Here is a 23,354-nt window from a genome sequence, read left to right on the forward strand (position 1 = left end):
TCGCGCTAAGTCTACTGAACTGGGGGGCAGTGGAGGGGCTAAGAGAACTGGCTTTGGAGTCTCTCTGCTTGAGTCCTCACTCTGTACTTAGGTGTAGGTTCTTGGACCAGTCACCTAACATTTCTGTGCCTCAGTCTACTGCTTGGAAAAACGGGCATGATAATAATAGTAACCGTTCTATTGGAGCTACTGTCTAGATAGCACTAGATGCCGTGTGTAGGACATGCTGAGAGATCAATAAATATTACTGTGATTGTCAAGTAAAGAGATAGCACAATCTCATATGAATATGAAGGGGTGAAAACGCGTAGGGTTTGTGTATTAGGTGGATTTATAAGCCCACCCGGGGAGGATTAATGACCAAGACAGATAGGCAAATGATAGTATGTAGGGAAAGAGAGAAAACAGAAAAGAAAAAAAAGAGAAAGGAAGAGGTCTAGGGAGACCTCAACGACCATCGATTCCTTTCACCAAAAGGAATAGGGCCCTTATACCTATGGGGACAGCCTTGGGAAGGCAGTACCCGGGTTTGAGTGTGGTGGTTTGATTATCACTGACTGGCCCAGCCCCGGCTTGGTTCTCCGTTGAAGGTTCGTGTGTGTGTGTGTGTGTGTGTGTGTGTGTGTGTGCGTGCGTGCGTGTGTGTGTGTGCGTGTGTGTGTGCGCGCGCGTGTGCGCACAAAGCCCAGAGGCGCAGCTGGAGAGCGGGGGCGGAGAGGGCCCCGGGCGGCCCAGTTCCCTTGCGCTCTGGGGGCGAGGCGCGAGCGCTAGCGAGTCGCACGCAGTTCCAGGAGCGGAGCTCTGGCACTGGCGCCAGCTGCGAGCGGAGGGCACCAACTCCGCGGAACTGGCTTTGCAATGGGACACCTGTGGCTCCTGGGGATTTGGGGCCTCTGGGGGCTGCTCATGTGTGCCGCGAATCCCCGCACAGGTAACCTTTTGGGCATGCTAGGGAGGCTAGCAGGAGAGGCCCGCGTAGACACTACCTCTGCTCCCGGGGTTCTGGGAGTGGCGGGACCACCTGGCATCTGGCTGAGGCTGTGAGTTACAGGACGAACCTGGGGACCCTGGGACCTGGATAGCAGGCCTAGCAAACAGAGACAGACGCAGAGAGAGAGAGAGAGAGAGAGAGAGAGAGAGAGAGAGAGAGAGAGAGAGAGAGAACACAGAGAAAGAGATTGTGAGAGATTGCCTTTAACTCGTCAGTGCTGCTACTTGAATGATGAAATTCAGTGCTCCCACCAGCACCCCCAAAGTGACACAAGTGACAGGACATTGAAATTTGGCGGAGGTGTGGGGACTGGGAAGACGCAACCTGATTCTCTTTTCCTCCACTCTTCCTGGGTCGCTTTCCCCACAGAAGAAAGAGCAACAACTCCCCTACTCCCTGTAGGATGGGATGGGCCCTCGTGGCAGGTGTCAGTCATTTCCAGGGGCAGCTGCCCGGTGTTTTCAAAGTAATACTCAGAAGAGGGCTTGGAAGAGACTGATAAGAAATTGGAGTTGTCTGTAGAGATAACAGGAGGATGAACCTGAGATAGGCGAGGAGCAGCACTGTCTGGAGATAGGATCCAGCTCCTCACTGGAGTTTCCTACTCTTGGCTACGGGCTGCCCTGAGATAATGAATGTGTGGCAGCAAATGCCTTGGAGCTCTTGGCAAAGGCAGACCCGAAAAACAGAGGCATTGGGCCTGGGGCCGTGGAACTGGTCTCCCTTATGTTGGACAGCTTTTTTTTTTTTTTTTTTTACTATAGGTGAAGTCCATTTGAAACCTTTTAAAGACAGAAATGAACTATCCAATCATAATTCCCTTAACCTTTTTGTATACATCCATTTCAAGAAATTGATTACTTCTGTGGCCTTTCTTTGAATCATCACTTAAATTTTTTCTACCTACTTTGAAAATTTCTTTTAGGACTCCAGTAATTACTAGATTACAGTGTAAGCAGAAAATATGCACCTCTATCCACTGTGTAGTTTTGAGTTGTTTTAAAGAATTATTTGCAGTACTCCAAAGGAGTAGCTTACACACCCCTGCTTGCCCAGACAGTTCCTTCTATCTAGAACTATCTTTATCTTTCTATTGACTGGTCCAGTCTAACTAATTCATATTTGCCCTAAAAAATGTGGAAGGGGCATCCTTCTTTATAGAAGCCAGTGCGACACAAGCAGTGTGGGTGACATGCTCCTCGAGTCACTCATGGCCTCTATGCACTCCTCTGTCTCTTGGTACTGTCTAAGCTAAGCTTTTGGAAAGTCAGGACTGTTACACATTTCTGTGTCTCCAGGAAGCCAACACAGTTTGTTGAATGAATTAGTGACCTTTATATAAAGAACTTGCTGTCATCAGGAGGCTAGAAAGGTCCCAGAAATAATCTTTCCTGAAGCCATACTCCCTTACAGAAAACAATTTCTTCTCAAAACCAACATTTCTCTGTGTACTTGGTCTAGTCTTTTGACCTACCTAGCACTGCATTTCTTGTGTGCTCTTATAATAACTTGTTTCTTCGTGATGTCTGCTGTTACGTGAGCTGCTAAGCATAGCTATAGATCTGCAGTTAGCAGGGCACTACATGAAATTAAGGTTTTAATAAATGTTTTATAATATGATAAGTAAGCGATGAAAATGATAACATGTTATTTTTGCTCTTGGTAGCCCCTAAGATAGTGCTTTGCACAAAGCTAGTGAGTATTAACCAAGAATGACTCTGTCAAGTCATTGGTAGAGCCAAAAATAAAACTTGGGTGAATTTTACTTTCAGTCCTGTAAACTTCACAATGTTTTCCTTGCAACCTTGTGGTATGTGTTAAATTTTGGTGATTGAAATTAAGAACCTGGTAATTTTACCTCTACTATATTTTAATACTTTCAGATGGCTCTGAAATAATCCCCAAAGTCACAGAAATAATACCTAAATATGGCAGCATAAATGGAGCAACAAGGCTGACTATCAGAGGAGAAGGTATGGTTGCTTTTTTGTTTGCCAAGATTGAAGTATTTTAAAGACTATTTCATATTTAGGGCTTTATGGTTAAAAACAAACAAACACCACTGGAGTTGTTTCTTCACTTGGCCAGAGTAGTAAAACTCTATCTTCTTTGATAGCTAGTGAAATTCCCAAGAGTCTTTATCAACTTGATCATCTGAATTCTTATTACACTTACTTGCTTAACATCAATATCTGGATTAATGACTGAACTACAAGGAATGCAGTTAACCCAACTCAGCAATTATTTGCTTTATTCTTCATGGATCTAATAACATTAATTTAATATTAAAACATTTTGTGAGTGTTGGATAGAATGTTGATAAGAGTATAATAGAGAACTAGTATGTTAATGAAAGAGGACAGGCAATAGAAAACTTTGGATTCCTTCTGCCATCCAGCCCCAGGCTTCATAAAGGCAGAGGTCACACATCGTTCCCCTTTTCTTTGCCTGGTCTTAGGATGAAACATAGAAGGCAATCAGTAAATATATTTAATGCACAGCTTTTCCTAGGATTAAATAGAAATATGTGTTTCTTTCAGCCATAAGACCTTTTATAATAGAAATGATATTAATATTCAGATACTTAGGAATTTTTGAAGAATAAGAAACATTTAAAAATATTAACAAAATCTATTGTTTTTTAAGAAATGAAAAGTTTTATAGTTAACAAACATTTAATTATTTTGTCATATAATGTAATATCTTAATGCTTCTATTTCTGCAAAATTCAATCTCTTGATGATGTGCTTAAAATGGTTTATACCTCTACATTATGAACAATATATTTTGGATTAAAGTGTTATTTTTTTAGAGTTAAGATCTGTGAACAATGTATTTGTTAAATATATTGTTTCTTATATATAGATCATTTTAAAGATACCTTTAACCATATATTTCTTGTATTGTGAATTGCTCTTAAGATGGTATGCGTGAAAGTTATTGGGTTTTAAAGAGAAAATTAAATGCCATGAGAGAAATGATCAAATTAAGAAAGAAGAAGAAGAAGAAAGAAAACACCCAGCCATTTTTTTCTGTTTTCAGACCTGAACATTTTCTGATCTAGGAACTATGGCTTGAATTTAAGCATATAGACCCAGATCATCCCTAGTTTGAAATAAGAAAAACAAAATATTCTCTTCTTATGGCATTTTGGAAAGATATCCTTTTAGATCTAGCTAAAATGTGATCTTTTCTCTTGTGTAGATGTTGTGTGGCAATTAGGCTGCGGACTCAAGTAAAAAGCCCAGAGTGTGATATAGTAAATATCTACGTTCCTCATCAGTCCCAGTTTCAGGATGTGTTTAGCATTGCAGATGCTTATACCTTCTGATTTGTCTTATAGACCCCTGTCTTAACTACACACTGCAGATGACTAAAAACTTGTCTTTCTCAGAGATTGAGTCTAAATACTGCCTTATGGAGGCAGAGAATAGAATAGTGGTCATCGGAAACTGGGAGAAGAGGAAGTGGAGGAGGGGTATTGGTCAAAGGTACAAAATTTCAGTTATGCAAAATGAATAAATACTAGAGACCTACTGTACAGCATGGAGCCTCTAGTTAGCAATACTGCATTGTATACCTAAATGTTTAGCATTGTATACCTAAATGTTTACAATGAGAAATCTTGTTACATATTCTTATCCAAAATTTTTTAAAAAATAAATAGTGCAGGAGGAAGCTTTTGGAGGCAGGTGGTCAGTTTGTGACTTTGCTTGTGGTTATAGTTTTATGGTTATATACGTATACCCAAACTCATAAAATTGTATAAATTAAATACATATAGCTTTTGTATGTCAATCATACCTCAATAAAGTGGTTTAAAATAAATTTAAAAATGCTATTTTAATATAGGCTTTTGGGTACCCCTAATATGTACAGAATGATATCTACAAAATGATAATGAATTTCCAAAACACGCCAGAGCTTCTATAGCTACATGGATGAACTTAAACAAAGTTTATTTGGTGGGACTATATTCATATAAATCACCAGTGTTGTCTCTGATAGATTCTCTACTTTAGAATTCTATGCAGTGCTAATTTATCAATCAAACAAGAGCAATTTCTAAATGGAATTGTAAATTCTAGATGATTACCTAACTATTGGTTTCATACTACTTTTTAAAATGTTTTATTTTTGTAAATGTCATTATAAAATAGTAAAATATTATAGAAACCCTTGACTTAGAAAGTGAGTTCTCTGAAATTCTATCCAATGGAAAGATCTACTGTTAACATTTTAGTGTATCCAAATGACTTTTGACTATATCCAAACATAGTATAGTATTGGCTTGCAAACATATGCTACAGCATTACTTTGTTTAAAAGGCTGTGGTTGGGCTGGGCACATTGCTCTGTGCCTGTAATTAAAGTGCTTTGGGAAGCTAAGGCAGGAGGATCACTTGAGGCCAGGAGTTTGAGACTAGCCTGGGCAACCAGCCTGGGCAGCATAGCAAGACCCTGGCTCTACAAATGAAACATTTAAAACGTTTGTCTAACATGATGGCCTGCATGTCTGTAGTCCTAGCCACTTGGGAGGCTAAGGTGAGAGGATTCCTTGAGGCCAGGAGTTCAAGACTGCAGTGAGCTATGATTGTACCACTGTACTACAGCCTGAGTGATAGAGTGAAACCCTGCTTTGAAAACAAAATCCTCATAAAACTATGCTTCAGGAGATATAGATACATGATTTTACTTTTATGATGCCCAAGCCAAAGTGTTTTGAACAATGGCATGGTTCTAGAAATTATTATAACTCCCTCTGAGATGACTCATTTGATTAGAAGCATTATAAGTTCTGGACTGTTTGTACTATATTGTCTTTGTTACTTTATAGTCATGACTTGTATTTCTTAATTGTCTTCTTTGATATTTATCATGTTTGTTTTTACTTAAAAAATCAGTAAGATAGTAGGAATGACACTTTACTTTTGACTCCTTTTCTAGCTATTTCCCTTAGAATTTCTGGAACACACATTTTTTGTTGAAATGAAGTGTTGAATTATATACTTTTAATAATATTACAGAAAGCATATTAACTTTGGTTCAGTCTGACTGGCTTTCAATTCCACCTTTGCCACTTCATATTATGTGACTAGGGCAAGTTGCTTCACTGAGCCTCAGCTTCCTCATGTGGCCAACAAACATGTGAAAAAATACTCATCATCACTGGTCATTAGAGAAATACAAATCAAAACAACATTGAGATACCATCTCATGCCAGTTAGAATGGTGATCATTGAAAAATCTGGAGACAACAGATGCTGTAGAGGATGTGAAGAAATAAGAATGCTTTTACACTGTTGGTGGGAGTGCAAATTAGTTCAACCATTGTGGAAGACAGTGTGACGATTCCTCAAGGATCTAGAAATAGAAATTCCATTTGACCCAGCAATCCCATTACTGGGTATATACTCAAAAGATTATAAATCATTCTATTATAAAGACACATGCACATGTATGTTCACTGTGGCACTGTTTACAATAGCAAAGACCTGGAACCAACCCAAATGCCCATCAAAGATAGACTGGACAAAAAAAATGTGGCACATATAAACCATGGAATACTATGCAGCCCTAAACAAGGATGAGTTCATGTCCTTTGCAGGGACATGGATGAATCTGGAAACCATCATTCACACCAAACTGACACAAGAGCAGAAAACCAAACACCACATGTTCTCACTCATAGGCGGGTGTTGAACAATGAGAACACATGGACACAGAGAGAAGAACATTACACACTGGGGTTTGTTGGGGGGTGGAGGGCTAGGGGAGGGATAGCAGGGTGTGGGGAGATTGGGGAGGGATAACATTAGGAGAAATACCTGATGTAGGTGATTGGGGGGGGTGGAGGCAGCAAACCACCATAGCATGTGTATACCTAATGTAACAATCCTGCAATATCGGCACATGTACCCCAGAACTTAAAGTATAATTTAAAAAATGGACTATAAATTCCTACTTCTTAGGACTGTTGTGAATATTGAAAAGAATGATACATCTAAGGTATAGTAGAAACTCTATACATTGGAGCTATTTTTGTTTGTATTATTCTTTGCATTTATGTTATAGGTCTGGTTTAATTCCTTAGAAGTTGGCTTCCATCCATCACACTATATATTTCTTTCCCATTGTTTGAATGTTATAACTTTTAAGCAGGTTAATACACTCTTAACACTCCTTTTTTAACTAGAGAAAACAAAACAGCCTGCATTCTTCATGACAAGTGCTAGTTTTAATAATACTGACATTTTCCATGAGAGCAGCCAGGCATTCCTTTTTGATTGCTCTTATCAGGAGACCCAGTTTTGTGTGCCTGGCAATTCCTGTCTCCAGTTTTTCTGCAAAAGAAAAAAAAATACATCAACATGTCAGGAATTTCCATCTAAAGCGTCAACCTTTTCCATTTCCCAGGTACACTCAGTCTTTCCTGTAATCTCTGTGCTTTGGAGTACTTCCAGAGGTGGTGTTTTTATCCTCAATCATTTGTTTAGAATTATATATATATATTTTTTTGAGACAGAGTTTTGTTCTTGTTGCCTAGGCTGGAGTGCAGTGGCGTGATCTCAGTTCACTGCAACCTTTGTCTTATGGATTCAAGCAATTCTCCTGCCTCAGCTTCCCGAGTAGCTGGGATTACAGGCACCTGCCACCACACCCAGCTAATTTCTTGTGTCGTAGAGACGGGGTTTCACCATGTTGGCCAGGTTGGTCTTGAACTCCTGACTTCAGGTGATACGCCTGCCTCGGCCTCCCAAAGTGCTGGGATTACAGACATGAGCAGTAGTGTCTGGCCTAGAATTATACTTTTAAGTTAAAATTTTTTAAAACAAGGATTTTTTGTATTTTTAATGCTTTAGAATTAGTTTAAAAGTCAGAAATAATTATATATTTGTTTTTTGAGCAATATTAATAATATTAATGAATTATTGTTGATTTGGTTCATTATTTTCCCATAGATTTTGCTCCTAGGACTTTTTCCCATATGCTATATATATTTGACATTATAGTAACTCCTAAGCTGAAAATTATATCATCTTTTGTTGGCATTATTTTTCAGAATGGTAGTTGTCTTAAGAATGCTGAAGAACAGATCCATGTTACCTGTCATTGCTGTGACATATACCTGATAGGAATATGAATATATATATATATATATATATATATATATATGTATGTGTATATATATATATATATCTCACATCTGGAACCATATCACAAGTAAAACTTTCCATTCTTTAGTTGGCTGTCAGGAGCTCTTCTGTGTGTTCCAAACTCAATGTGAACGCCAAAGAGAAGCAAAATTGACAAAAGGAAAGAGTGGGTTTACATGTAACTTGCTTTGCAGTGTTCTCATGTCTTTTCACAGTTCTGTTTTAATAATAACTGTCTTTCTAGATTCAAAATTGCAAAATCAATACAAATGTCTCACATGTAAAATTAATATTTATATTGTACTTTAGCTAATGCTGGATGAGTTGTTTGATTAAACTTAGGAATAAAGTGATGTTTAGTAAAATCTCTACCCTTCATTGAGTTTCCATTTACTTTTCCTATATAATAAGGAAAAGATAGCCTAGGAGCTAAGAACATAAGGGCTGGAGGAAGTCTCCAGCCTGGGTTTGAATTCTAGCTACCCACTTACTGATTCTGTTTTTTTTTTTATTATTACTATTATGTTCTTATTTTTTTGAGGCAGAGTCTCATTCTGACACCCAGGCTGGATTGCAATGGCACAATCTTGGCTCGCTGCAACCTCCACCTCCCAGGTTCAAGTGATTCTATGCCTCAGCCTCCCAAGTAGCTGGAATTACAGGAGGGTGCCACTGCATCAGGCTAGTTTTTAGTAGAGATGGGGTTTCACCATATTGGCCAGGCTGGTCTTGAACTCTTGACCTTAGGGGATCTGCTCGCCTCAGCCTCCCAAAGTGATGGGATTACAGGCATGAGCCATTGCTCCTGGCCTCTTTGTTATTTTAAAAATAGAATAATGATGAACCTAAATCTCAGGATTTTTGTGACAAATAATAAGAGCAGGTATCTATTGAGATCTTAGTGAATACCTGGTACCATGTTAAACATTGCACTTAAATGATCCTTTCTTATTCCTAACAATCCATTAAGATAGATTGTGGCCATTTTTCTGATGAGGAGACTAGGCTAAGAGGAGTTTTATCTTGCCCAAGGTCATAATGGCAAGGAAGTGTTACAGCTGAGATTCCAGGCCAGAATGTCAGTGTCCAAAGCCTGAGTGTTTCCCATTAAACAACACTGGCATCTGCCACATAGCTTTACCAGAGCTGGAGGTGAGAGGCTTTGGTATCTGATGAACATCAGGCACAGTGAAGTCCTGCTTTCAGGCCTGCAAGAAAACGGAAGTATTCATGTTGTCTAGCAGACCTTTGTAAAACACTGAAAATGCCTGATAATTTAAAAAGCAGTTGTACCACAGATATCTTCTAGCAGCCCCAATTCTACCACTTCAACTATTAAAGGTTATTTAAGGTGAGCACATATTGTAGTAATGATTGTTTTGTTGAAACGTTTTGAAAACTGCTAACATTGTAAGGTGAATAACAAATATTTATCTTTTTCTAACAGTATTATAAATAGAATATCTATATTACAGTGCTATTTATTATATTGTGAATAGTATTATACACAACATTTAAAGAGTTAAATCTACATCTCTGAGTTTACCATTTTTTTTGTTTTGTTTACTGATGTTAAGTTTATTATTGTACTATGGGATGATATGGTCTGTAGGTAATTAAATTCTGAAATTTAAATCGCTTATAAATTTACAGTAACATGGATACAAATTTGCTACTGCGAAAGAAAAATTTTCGTAGTTTCAAAAATAATACTACTGATTAATTTGCCTAGAGTTTTACTGTTAAGAAACTGTGATAGAGAAAATTAGTATTTAAAAATTCACATACTGTTAGAATTCAGAATTTAAGAATTTTAGATTTTGAAGTAATCTGGGCAAAAGCTGTTTATTTCCTCATTTAACTTTATTCCAAAGCAGTATAATATAAAATTCCATAGAGGTGTGCAATTTACTTTGTGAATTAAAACAGTACAAGTACCTTTTAAACATTTCTATTAGGAGAATATTTAATTATAGCAGTTAATTAATAGAACACAAATCTTTTTTTTTCCCCATTTATTTTATTGCATTTTAGGTTTGGGGGTACATGTGAAGAACATGCAAAATTGTTGCATAGGTACACTCGTGGCAGTGTGATTTGCTGCCTTCCTCCCCATCACCTACATCTGGCATTTCTCCGCATGCTATCTCTCCACAGATCCCCACCCCCCACCGTCCCTCCCCTATTTCCCCCCAACTGACCCCAGTGTGTAGTGCTCCCCTCCCTGTGTCCATGTGTTCTCATTGTTCAACACCCGCCTATGAGTGAGAACATGCAGTGTTTGATCTTCTGTTCTTCTGTCAGTTTGCTGAGAATGATGGTTTCCAGATTCATCCATGTCCCTACAAAGGACCCAAACTCATCGTTTTTGATGGCTGCATAATATTCCATGGTGTATATGTGCCACATTTTCCCTATCCAGTCTATCGTTGATGGGCATTTGGGTTGGTTCCAGGTTTTTGCTATTGTAAACAGTGCTGCAATGAATGTTCGGAACACGAATCTTATTCATAGGTTTTATTTCTCGGGTTTGTTTCAAAATTGAATATTGTTTCAAAAATGCAAAATATTCTTATGCATCATACAAGACTTAATCTATGTTTAATTACTTCCAAACATAATTTTGAATTTTCATATATTTATAGAAAGATTAAAATAATTTTTATCTCTGTTTCACATTATCTTTTTGTCTCTTTCTGTTAGATATTGCATCAGCATGCAAATATACTGTTATTCTTCCCACCTGAAAAAAAGTAAAAGAAAAATCATCAGCCTTCCCCTTGCTCCAGACCCCTCTCTAGCTACCAGCTCATTTCTCTGCTCCTGTTTGTAATTAAATTCTGAAAAATGTTAGCAATATTTGTTCTCTTCACTTTACTGTCATCCAATCTTCTCTTGAACTTATGCCATTTACCCCAGCATTTATCCCATTGTTCGTTGAGACAACATCTTCACTTCTGCCGTTATTCTATTCTCAGAACAGCAGATAGTGAATCTTAGACAGTGTAAGTCACATCATGCCACTCCTCTGTTTCAAAGCCTGCAATTATTCCCCATGCTTAAAAATAATCTTAGCGCCTTCCTTTCTTGTCTCCTTTCCTACCATTTCTCTTCACTCATACTTCTTCAACTATACTTGTCATTACTTGAATGTACAAACCTGGTCTCACCACAGGGCCTTGGCACATCCTGCTCCTTCTACCTAAAATGCACTTCCTCGTGGCTTGCTCCCTCTGAAAAGCTTCCATGACTGTCTATAACACATACACATCTTCATGGTATCACCTATGATTTCAGTCCTAAATGCTGCAAGGTGACCTAAGGCTCTTAAGCCACTTTTCACTGTCAGCCTCCCTGGTGGGCAGAGCCATGATCAATATACAGAGTTGGTAACTTTGTAGGCAGGAAAAGTGGTTCATGGTAAGAATGTACATGGGCTCCTGGGCAGTGGCAGAGGACTTCACTGGTTGGTTAGGGACTGAAGGGAACAGGATTGGAAGATCAGAAATTAGATTGTCTTAGAAAGAGGCATATGAAAGGACTCATAGTAGTGAGCATACAGCATACAGATCTATATGTCTCAAGTTAACTCCCTCAAGACAGCATCCCCCACAGAGGAGATGGAATAAACAGATGGATTGGATGATTCATGCAGGAGCTTCTCTCTGTGGTCACTGCACGGCCATGGGGTAGGGGCCATGCATGGGCCAACACCATGGACTCCCTTTCACCAAGCCTAAATGACCTACTGCTATAGCTGAATGCCTGACCTGCCAGTAGCAGAGACCAACACTGAGCTCTCAATAGGGTACCAGTCCTCAAAAAGTCCTCCCAGCTTCTAAGTGACAAGTTGATTACAGTACTGCCTTTCTCCCATGGAAAGAGCAGAGACTGATTGTTGCTGGAACTCGCATTCCAGTTACGGGCTTTGCTTCCTCTTTCCAAAGTTCTCTGCCAGCACCATCTTCTGAGCTTACAGAGCCTGATATACTGCCATAGAATTTCATAAAATATTGCCTCAGAACAAGAAATGCATTTTATAGTGAAATATTTGTGATAATGGGCACATGACCATGAAATCTGTCACTCGGAAACATCTGGCTTAGTAGAATGATGGGACAACCTATTAAAGCTATGGCCAAGATGCCAACTTGGAGGGAAAAGCTGTTCTCCATAACATTGTATGTTATGGAGGTGGGGTGGGATGCTGTTCTCTATAACATCGCACATGCCTTGCACCAGTGACAGATATATGCTGTTGTTTTGTGATAGACAGACGCACGGAGCTGGAAATAAAGGGCTGCTTCCCTTCACCATCATTCCCTGTTATCCAGAAATTAAATTTGTGTTTTCTGCCTTTGCAACCTTACATCCTACTGGATTTGTAGTCTTAGTTTCCAGCTAGAGAATGCTTCCATCATGGGTCACAATATGGATTCCACTGAACTGAAACTACCACCATTTGCCTACTCAGTTTGAATCCATCAAACATATTTAGTATGTTGCTAGAGATAATCAGTTCTAATCATCACAATGAAATAGGGTTGTTTTAACTTAATGCAATAAGGAGGAGTCTGGAATTCAGGGTATTCATAGGGATATCTCTTGGCTTCATGTCCAGTGATTAATGAGAATAGGCAGTTGTAGCAACCACCACCTAACAAGGGCAAGGCAATTAGGGGCTCAGACTTCTCCAGGATGAATATTAGTGTCACCCCACTAGCTACAGTGCTGACAGACGGTAAGGGAAATCTACAATGGCTGATAGCAAGGAGGCATGATGAAAATTAATTACAATTTTAGGACTAGAGTAGTATAGCCTGTAGCTTGTCCCTCTAATCCTCTTGTATTAAATCTTAGCAGAGCTTTTAGCTGGCTACCTCTAACACTCTTGTATTAAATCTTAGTGGAGCTCTCAGCTGGCTACCACCTTGAAGACTTGGTGATGGATTGTGCTTTACATGTAGGCCATAAGTAGCTATGTGTGGTGTGGTGGGTAGACTGTATCGGATGCCTTTTATTCTCAGCTTTACATCCTCTCATTCTTACCTCTAACTATAGCTAGAGCAGCGGCAAATAGTTCCTTATGTACTTTGACTCAACGTATGCTTCCAGCTTCTTGCCTGGGTTCTCACGCCATGTCTTTGTCAATTATTGAAGACGATGTGTCTAGTGCAGTAACTCAGGACATTGGAACTTGTATAGCATATAACTATTTGCGGTGTGAAAGTGCAGAAAAAGTTATTTCCCTCAGGGAGAACCCTCAACCAATGGGGACCAGATTTGATTAATAAATGCTTCTTGCCATTGATTTTTTTTTATTTGGAAAGACATGCTATATTTTCCTTAGAAATTCCCAGCAATATTGAGCCCCAGTTGTCCTCAGTGGTGCCCAGCTTTTCTTTCCTCACATTTTGCTCTCTCTCAAACCTAATAGCTCATTGCCTAAATAAACTTTGTGCAGGCAAATCCTCACCTCAGATTTTGCTTTGTAGAAACTTGAAATAAAGACCTCATCCCTTATAAAATAGTGTTCTCCTCCTCTACTCTTTTTAGCCTTCGTAGACTGCCTTTTTTACCCCCAGATATAGAATTTGGTGCTATGTAGGTTCAAGGTAGGCTCTCTGTAACGTTGGGTCTGTCATCCATGAATCCAACCAACTGTGAATGAGAAATGCAGTATTCACCAGATGTGGAATCTATGGATACTTGTCCTTCAGGGCTGACTACAGGACTTGAACACTTGTGGATTTTGTTATCCAAGGGGATCCTGGAACAAATCCCCATGAATACTAAGAGATGACTGTATATATTCTCCAGCAATACTTTTATAAGTAAATTAATTAAAGGCTATTTTTTGTGCTTCCAAAGAAGATTACAATCATAAGGATAAATATGAAATTGGTTCACTGCTTGCCTCAGAACTGTTCATGAAATCATTTACTGTATGATTTGATGCCAGGTGACAACTGTTAGTTCTCTGAAGATAGAATATCATTAATAATAATTAAATCTTCTTACTTTTCCAGGTTTTTCTCAAGCAAACCAATTTACCTATGGAGTTGATAATGCTGAGTTGGGAAACAGTGTGCAATTAGTTTCTTCTTTCCAGTCAATTGCTTGTGATGTAGAAAAAGATGCAAGTCATTCAACTCACATTACATGCTATACTAGGTCTGTTTTAAAGTATCTTTAATAAAATCACTTTCATCATATCAGAAGTTACAGTTATGAATATTAGTATTATAATAGTTTTATTACCCTGGCTATTATAAGTAATATTTTTCTGATTATAGGTGATTATTTTTTATTTTGTGATGTTTAGACTATTTTATAACATTATTATATTCAATTATACTGCTATTTCCACATATTGGCATGATAAAAAACATATTCTTTATCTTTTCCTGTGTTATTAGAGGTATTACCTTATCATTATTGAGCTTTTTAAAGAAATTAAATGACTTTAAAAAGTCATGATGTGCCTCAAAATACCAAAATTATGCTTTCCTTTTCAATTTGATTTTGTTCAAAATATTCATATAGTTGTTAAGATTAAAGATAATCATTTTGGTTTTTTTGTTTGTTTGTTTGAGATGGGATCTCACTCTGTCACCAGGACTGGAGTGCAGTGGCATGATCTTGGCTCACTGCTACCTCCGCCTCCCAGTTCAAGTGATTCTCCTGCCTCAGCCTCCCAAGTAGCTGGGATTACAGGTGCCGGCCACTACACCCAGCTAATTTTTTGTATTTTTAATAGAGACAGGGTTTCACCATGTTGGCCAGGCTGGTCTCGAACTCCTGACCTTGTGACTTGCCAGCCTTGGCCTCTCAAAGTGCTGGAATTACAGGTGTGAGGCACTACGCTCAGCCAAGATAATCATTTTGTATAGTGACATTTCAAGTTCTTTACTATCAGCACAAATTCACATGTTATTGGGAACTTAGGAAAAATTTTGAAAATCACTTTTAATTGCAACTTTCAGTATTGACCTTAGAAACAGCACATATTCTAGAGGATTTCCTTTATGTTAGGCTTGTTGGCTGTTCTTCACCAGGAAAAACTTACTTAGGGGAAACTTGATTAACTAGCCCTTTTTAAGAAATGAAGCATGGAATAACTGATTGTACCAAAGTGGTATGTTACTATTTTAAACGTTTATTATTGCATTTGTTGTTATTACATTTGTTGTCCTTTTAAATTAGCATCAATGTGCATAGACAGAGTAGGCATTTGCCTGACGTTCGTGAGATTAGAATTTGCAATAAAGAGTTCAGGATGGAGATCATCTTTCCATAATATAGAATAGAACTTAACTAGATATCAGTTGTGACATTGGACACTTTCTGTCAAAAATGGCAGGCAGCCTGGAGCAGTATTTTTCATTAATACTATATACTAAATAAAAGAGGTATTGCATGTCTCATATATTCTTCATTTTCCTTCTAGAGCAATGCCAGAAGGTTCCTACACTGTTAGAGTCAGTGTGGATGGGGTTCCTGTTACAGAAAATAACACCTGCAAAGGCCACATCAACAGTTGGGCATGTACCTTCAATGTACGTAAGAGTCTTCTCTTCAAATTATGTATAGTTTATCTTGCTTTCTTTCTTGCAAAACTGAATTTTAATTTTTTTAGTTTTACAGATTGTCTATTTCCACATTTAAAAATACATTAGCATGTAATAAAGGATAATTTTCCTCAATTTAAGTTATCTTCCAGAGTAATAAAATGTCTTTTATTTCTGATTTGTTTCCCTTCTTTTAATTTTATTATTAAATTAAACTTTCATACTTCCAACATCTTTTCTTGTTCATATTTTCTCCTTTATCTCTACTTCTGCTCTTAGTGGGATTCACCCTTTTCCTACTTACATCAAAGTAACTACCTTTCCTTTCTATGTAATTTCTTATGCAATGAGATAAAATATGCCTGCATGTGGTGTAAAAGCCACTCAAAATTTAGCTGCCCCAAATAGAAGTATTAGAAGTAATACATTTTCTTCTAAGCATTATCCTATATATTTTTAAACATTATATTTGTTTTAAGTTGTCAATTACTGAGTACTACAATGTTCTAATATAAAATGAAATACTGAAGAAAACAATAATGACTTCTGTCTTCAAGAAGCTTCTATGATTCCAAAATATATTGCCAAATATGGTTCCCAGATATCTTTGGCTTTCTTCTCTTTCTGCAGACATGGAACCATGTTTTATTTTCCGGTATGTCACACCTAAATGGCCCCAAAGCAACCTAAAGTCAGCATACCTCAAACTGCAGTTTTTCTATTCCTCCTTAAATCACTTTTTCTCTGATTATTTCTCACCATCTCAAGCTAGAAACCCGTTGTCCTTCTTGGTTTCTACCTCCCTTCACTTTCAGCCCCATATCTATTAAGAAGCATGATGATCTTATCTTCTAAATTAACTCTTAGGTCCATCTTATTTTTATCTTCTTTCCTATATGAGAGTTATATTATTAATAGTGTTGAAATTTAATAATATAAGAAATTATCTACTTCACAAAACTAGGAACAAAACAGATAATGTTGCATATTGACATTATTCTTTTACAGGCAAAAAGTTTTAGAACCCCAACAATAAGAAGCATCACACCTTTATCTGGAACTCCAGGTCTGTTATATGACATCTGAAATAGCTTTTGGTTTTGTGGTAAATAATATTTATTTTTTAGTATATAAAATTATACCTGCAATTTTTAAATAGTATAGTACCTACAATTTTAAATAGGATCTTTTTTCATTATAAAAATAACTATCAGCCAGGTACGGTGGCTCATGCCTGCAATTTCAGCATTTTGGGAGGCCGAAATGCAAGAATCCTTTAAGCCCAAGAGTTTGAGACCAGCCTGGGCAATATCATGAGACCCTGTCTCTAAAAAACAAAAATAAATAAATTAGCCAGGCATGGTGGCATGCATCTTTAGTCCCAGCTATTTGGGAGGCTGAGGCGAGAGGACCACTTGAGCCCAGGAGTGTGAGGCTGAAAGTGAGATGTGATTGAGTTTACGTGACAGTGCAAGACCCTATCTGAAAAAAGAAAACCACACACACACACACACACACACACACACACACACACACACACACACACACATATTTGAGATGGAGTCTCACTGTCGCCCGGCTGGAGTGCAGTGGTGCAATCTCAGCTCATTGCAACCTCCGCCTCCTGGATTCAAGCGATTCTCCTGCTTCAGCCTCCCGAGTAGGCGGGACTATAGGTATGTGCCCCATGCCCAGCTGATTTTTGTATTTTTAGTTTCACCATGTTGGCCAGGATAGTCTTGATCTCTTACCTCATGATCCGCCCTCCTTGGCCTCCCAAAGTGCTGGGATTATAGGCATGAGCCACTGTGCCTAGCTTACCAATGTTTTTTTTAAAATGATTTTCAGTGGCTATGTCTTCATCCACTATAATGTATTTATCTCCCCCCTCCCCCTTGGACATTCAACTGGCTTCCAGGGTTTTATTATAACAACTATATTATACCAGTTTATAATCCCAATGGCAATAACTGAGAACGTCCTTTTTAGTAACCTTGACAATTCTAAGTACTATTTTTTTCAAGAATTTATATAAAAAAGTAGGTTTAAATTTTTTTCCAACTCTTTGATTTATGTAATTAAACTTATTTTTGCCTATTGACCATTTGTATTCCTCCTCGTATACATTACCTGTTCATCTCTTTAGCTTAAATTTAGTCATAATTTTTCTTATTAAATTATAAGGATTCTTTATTCTTTATATTTTAAGAATATTAACCACTTATATGTAATAAATGTATTTCAAATTTATCATTTACTTTTAAAATATATTAATGATTTTTCTGCCACCTGGACAAGTTTTGATTTTTATTATCAAATCTATAGATCTTAACCTGTGTTATTTTTTCTTCATTTTTAAATGGTGGGAGACCCCACTAACCTAACTATATATAAAATATGTATAAGTATTATATAAATATTATATATATCAATATATAAATATTCAACAAATTTTCACATACTTTTCATTAGATTTTATGGTTTTATTTTTTATATTTCATTTTGTTTCACCTAAAATTTCTCTTGTTTTTTGGTACAGAGATCTTTTTATTTTTTTCTCAAATAGTCACCCATTGACCCAAGCAATACTTACGGAATCATCCTATGCAACACTTCTTTAATCTATAAATGTTTACAGATACTCATTCATGTTTTATTGTGTGTGCTAGAATTTTCAGAACAATGCTAAACAATAGTGGCAAACATGGGGTATAAGTGCCTGGGTCCTGGTTTTATTGGAAAAATCTCCTATGTTTTCAAATTAAGTGTATGGACAGATCTTCTTACACAGAATCTTTTTGGGGTTTTTGTTTGTTTTCAGGTACACTAATAACAATCCAAGGCAGAATCTTCACTGATGTCTATGGAAGTAATATTGTACAAAGTTCAAATGGGAAAAATGTTAGGATTTTGAGGTAATCTTTTGACACGGAAATATATTCTTATAACTCAGAGATGAGATATAATATTCCAAAAAATGGATCCAATGATATTAAATCCCATTACAATGTGATAGAACTAACCAGTATTTTTTTCAGCCATATGATAGAAAGTAAAACAGACTGTTGGAAGATTGACATAAAAGCAATGGTTGTTAGATATGTCTTTATTAGTCTGATGTAATTTCTTACTGTTTTGTGATGGGTATATTAACAGAAGTCACACAGACAAGTCCAGTAGTAATTGAGTTTATTACTAGAAGCCTTTATTACTTAATTTAACTGCCTCATTTTGTGTATAAAAACACCTGAGACCTAAAGGTCACATAGCTTTGTCAAGGTCAGGAGTAGAACACAGGCCTCCTAACACAGTATTTGACACTTTTTCTACTGCTTCATGATGTACAGACAAGTGCTGAAACCAAATATTGTCAATAACTCATTAACAGGCCAAGCTTTGAATCCTGCTTTGTCCATTTGCCAGCTGTGAACTAGAGAGTAGCTTTGGCTAGTTAGCTAATGTCAAAAAAAACAACAAAAAAAATCCACATTTTGCGCTGAAAACTAGTGTTGTCACTAGAGTTTCCTCCTGTGGCATAAATGGCGTTATTTCAGCCTTGACTTTAAAGACTGAAGGGCCTATTTATTTCCTATAGAGAAAAGTATAGATTCATAATTATGGCTTTTAAGATACTTTATGTTTATTGAACTCGTGCACAAAACAGGTAAATGGATAAGTTAAGCAAAGGGTTCAGATAGCAACTCAGCAATTAGAGAATTTTTTGAATGTTATAAAGGTGAGGTATATATACACACACATTCAAGTATATAATTTTGTGAAACAAGCAATTTAAATGATTTTTATAAGTTAGATAAAGATTCATCTGGCATCCTATAAAATAGAAGCCTTAATTAAATCACATTTGTATGTATTTATAATTTCTGAAAATGTTCATACTAATTCTTTATATGTAATAAAAGAACTACCAAGTAGAGAGATTTTTAACATTTTGTATATACAGATTAGTAGAAGTAAAAATTTTGTCTGCTTCAATATTAAGTGTTATGCATGGTTTACATTCATTAAGTCTTAGGCAGAGTTTTCTAAGTCATCCTTTTCCATAAGAAGGCCAGGAAATAGAAAGTTTAACTTTCAAAAAGAGATTCCTTTTTTCCTCCACTGAAACTGGAATTTATTTTCGCTTAAGATATAGCTTTGGATGGAAATTATTTTATGAAAACACAGAATTGCAGTGAGAGGGGACCTTAGAGGTCAGGCTACCTAATCCTTGTACTCTGGAAATCCCACATGTAAATATAGAATTTTTTCACACATCTATTAATGTGTGGGTGAGAAAGTCTTGGAGCTGAGTTTGTCTCATTTTTACCATGTTAATTATGATGCCAGGGCTCCTGAGGCAATTTATGTCTGGATTCTGCTAGCAGGGAGGGAGTGGAGAGCAGTGGGCTGAATTCAGGAGAACTGCTTCTCACAAATCTTGTCCATGCAACCAAATATCCAAATTTGGACCAGGTACAAATTATAGAGGACATGCAAATGAATAGAAGGATTAGTGCTTACTAAGGAGCTTTTGATCTAAAAAGATCAGGTAAAAATAATTCTAAAAGAGTATGTATTTAAGACCAAATAGGGTGGGTTTACTCTAGATATGCATACCTGGACCACTGTGGGGATTATCAACTGTGGTTAAGAATGTTGCAGCCCAACTGAGTTTGAATTCCTGCTCTACCTTTATTGTCTGCAGGCTTGGGCAAGCTACTTCAGCTTTCTGTTTAAGTTTTTCATCTGTAAAATTGAAGGATAATAGTTACTAACTCATAAGATGGTTGCAAGTATTAAACGTTGTAGGAACCTGTAAGTGTTAACTACTACCTTTATTATTTAGCTAGAATAAGGCAGGAGGTTAGAAGGAGAATTTAAATCCATGATCATGTATAATGGGTACAATAATTCAGTTTACTTTCTTTACAATACTAATGTAATGATCAGATGAATGGACTTATGTGTAAAAGTATATTAAAAAGTTCAAAATTTTCTGCAAACAAAAGTCCTTGTTTTCTATACTTCGAGTTTGTATCTGGTCTTATTTTGAGTCTGGAATTTGCTGTCACAAAAACTGATGGTTTATTCTGGTGTTGCAAAGAATCTAATACCAATCAGTCACCTGCTAGCCTCCAATTACTTCAGATACTATTGGCCTCAAAGTAATAGGTCAAACCCGATCACCTGGGGAAATACGGAGGCAGATGTTTTCCCTGAAACCAAACTCTGGCTCTTCTCAGCTTCTTGTTTTCATTTATGTGTCACTGATGCTGTTAGACACCCTCTTTCTCCTGATAACTTTGTGATGTCTGTGCCGTTTGCCTTAATTCCCATATTATAGAACCTACTACAAAACTGTTTTGAGTTGATTGAATTTCAGATGGATGAGTTTATTATTTGTTTCTATGTTGTCTTTTCTTGTAGTACTTAACACCTTCTAACACACCAAATGTGTTATGATTATCATGTTTTAGTCATCTTTCCAAGCTAAAATGTCAGTTCCATGAGGGCAACAAAGGGATCTTTGTTTTGTTCATTAATGTGTCCCAGTACCTAGAGCAGGGACTGCCACATAATAGAGGTTCAGTAGATGTTTAGTTGCATGCATAAGTGGATGATAATAATAAATGATTGAGAAAAAAATTTAAAGGGGCCAGTGAGGTTGGTGAGAGGAGTGCATTTCTGAAAGTTTGTTAAATATAACTTGATCTTTTTTGATAAAAATATTTATACAGAGTTTACATTGGAGGAATGCCCTGCGAGCTTCTCATACCACAGTCTGATAGTTTGTAAGTAATTCAAATTATTTTCTTTATAAAAACAAATAGCAGATATAAGCATACTAAATTTAAATAGTCATTTTTACCAATACTGCATAGCTAAATGCTTTACAATACAGTATAAATTATAATATTTTACATAGCAAATTAGCAATCATTTTTATAGTTAGGTGCTACCTTATATCCTACTGAGTCTCCAAGATAGTATGATATGAACTATTTAGATTTTTATGAAAAAAAGATGTTTTTAGCAATATCTTTATCAGATGAGATCAGGCGTGTTCATGGTGGTATGGCCATAGACAGTTTTATCTTTATCAAGCAATTATTTCATTTGGCAGTATCTCAAACTTTTTAAAAGGGACATTAAAGGGCATAGCCAAATTAATTATAAAATATTTTGTTATATAAAATTTTATTTAAACATCTTCAGTAAAATCTGGCAAATAGCTTTATTTTACAAAAATTTTTATTGTAGCAACAATTTCTTTCCTGATTCATATTCTTAATAAGTTGTTTTTAAGAGAAACACAATAGTCTAACATTTTAGTGTCAATATAAACTTTGACATTAACTTTTTTTATTAGATATGGTCTAAAACTGGATCATCCAAATGGAGATATGGGTTCTATGATTTGTAAGACGACTGGAACTTTTATTGGCAAGTGTTGGTCATCTTTCTTCATAATGCTCATAGATGCCTTATTCTAGTTCCCTGTTTTGTATTCTCTTAGATCTCCCTATTCTGCCTTTTTGGATCACTTTGTTTATTTATTTACTTTTTTAGCATTTTCTCTTTTCCTTGGGTTCTTTTCACTTTCATGCAAGCATGTATGAATCAGTATTTTCTTACAGTTTACATATAAGGTAAACTTCAGGTTTCTCTTTTTTCTTCTTTCTCCCTACAGCATTCATGTCTAATTTGGCTGTTTTGCCTGTTGCCTTAATTTTGCTCTGTTCTTCTTGATCTATGTTCTCCAGGCACATAGATCTTTTAATTGTGTGTGTGTGTGTGTGTGTGTGTGTGTGTGTGTGTGTGTGTTCTCACTTTGTTGCCCAGGCCGGAGTGCAGTGGTGCATTCTTGGCTCACTGCAACCTCTGCCTCCCAGCTTCAAGTGATTTTTGTGCCTCAAGGTCCCAAGTAGCCGGAATTACAGGTGCGCCACCACGACTGGCTAATTTTTGTATTTTTAGTACAGACAGGGTTTCTCCATGTCGGCCAGGCTGGTCTCGAACTCCTGACCTCAGATAATCTGCCTGCCTCAGCCTCCCAAGATGCTGGGATTACCAGTGTGAGCCAGTGCACCTGGCCTCCTTTTAATTCTTGAATGGGCTTCCCTCCCTTCTGTCTCAGGCCCTTTGCAAACTTCCTATACTGAAAATTTCAGATAAAATGTTATGTTTTCACAAAGACCTAGATCATCACCTGTCTTACATTCTCAAAACTCATTGTACTTTTTTAAAAATAGCCTTATTCACAATTTTTAGTTCTCTGTGTCATTGCTCTTGGCTAATTGTTCCTTCCACTAGACAATATGTTCTGTTAGAAAAAGGACAAGCTGTATGCTCATCCTGCATCTGCTCTCTCAGCCTCTAGCAGAGTGTCTGAACAATTAAATAACTGTTAAATGAATAAAAGAAATTTTGCGGAAATATGGTTACATATCTGTTCTCTTATTATTCTTCATTCACAATCATATTTTGTTAGGTGTTTCTAGTTATAATTTCAAGACACCTTATTATGTATATTTTTATGCCGTGACTTCTTTAAGACAGTTCAATTTTTATTTCTTTGATCATGAATAGAAAATTGGATAAGTAAAATTTTTATTAAATACTTTTTCTCTGCTTT

General features: G+C 36.9%; 1 protein-coding gene across 1 annotated transcript in view; it reads left to right on the forward strand.

Moving 5' to 3' along the window:
• The first annotated feature begins 756 nt into the window (after window positions 1-756).
• PKHD1L1 (PKHD1 like 1) overlaps window positions 757-23,354 on the forward strand; it is a 157,156-nt gene continuing 134,558 nt past the window's right edge. Inside the window, exons 1-8 of the mRNA XM_017512233.2 lie at window positions 757-931; window positions 2,875-2,964; window positions 14,177-14,321; window positions 15,598-15,706; window positions 16,727-16,784; window positions 18,540-18,633; window positions 21,457-21,510; window positions 22,089-22,162. Of these exons, the coding sequence (XP_017367722.1) occupies window positions 859-931; window positions 2,875-2,964; window positions 14,177-14,321; window positions 15,598-15,706; window positions 16,727-16,784; window positions 18,540-18,633; window positions 21,457-21,510; window positions 22,089-22,162 (697 nt within the window). The 5' untranslated portion in view covers window positions 757-858. The remainder of the gene's footprint in view (window positions 932-2,874; window positions 2,965-14,176; window positions 14,322-15,597; window positions 15,707-16,726; window positions 16,785-18,539; window positions 18,634-21,456; window positions 21,511-22,088; window positions 22,163-23,354) is intronic.

This window comes from Cebus imitator, unplaced genomic scaffold, assembly GCF_001604975.1.
Source record: "Cebus imitator isolate Cc_AM_T3 unplaced genomic scaffold, Cebus_imitator-1.0 Scaffold465, whole genome shotgun sequence".
NCBI classification, from domain to species: domain Eukaryota; kingdom Metazoa; phylum Chordata; class Mammalia; order Primates; family Cebidae; genus Cebus; species Cebus imitator.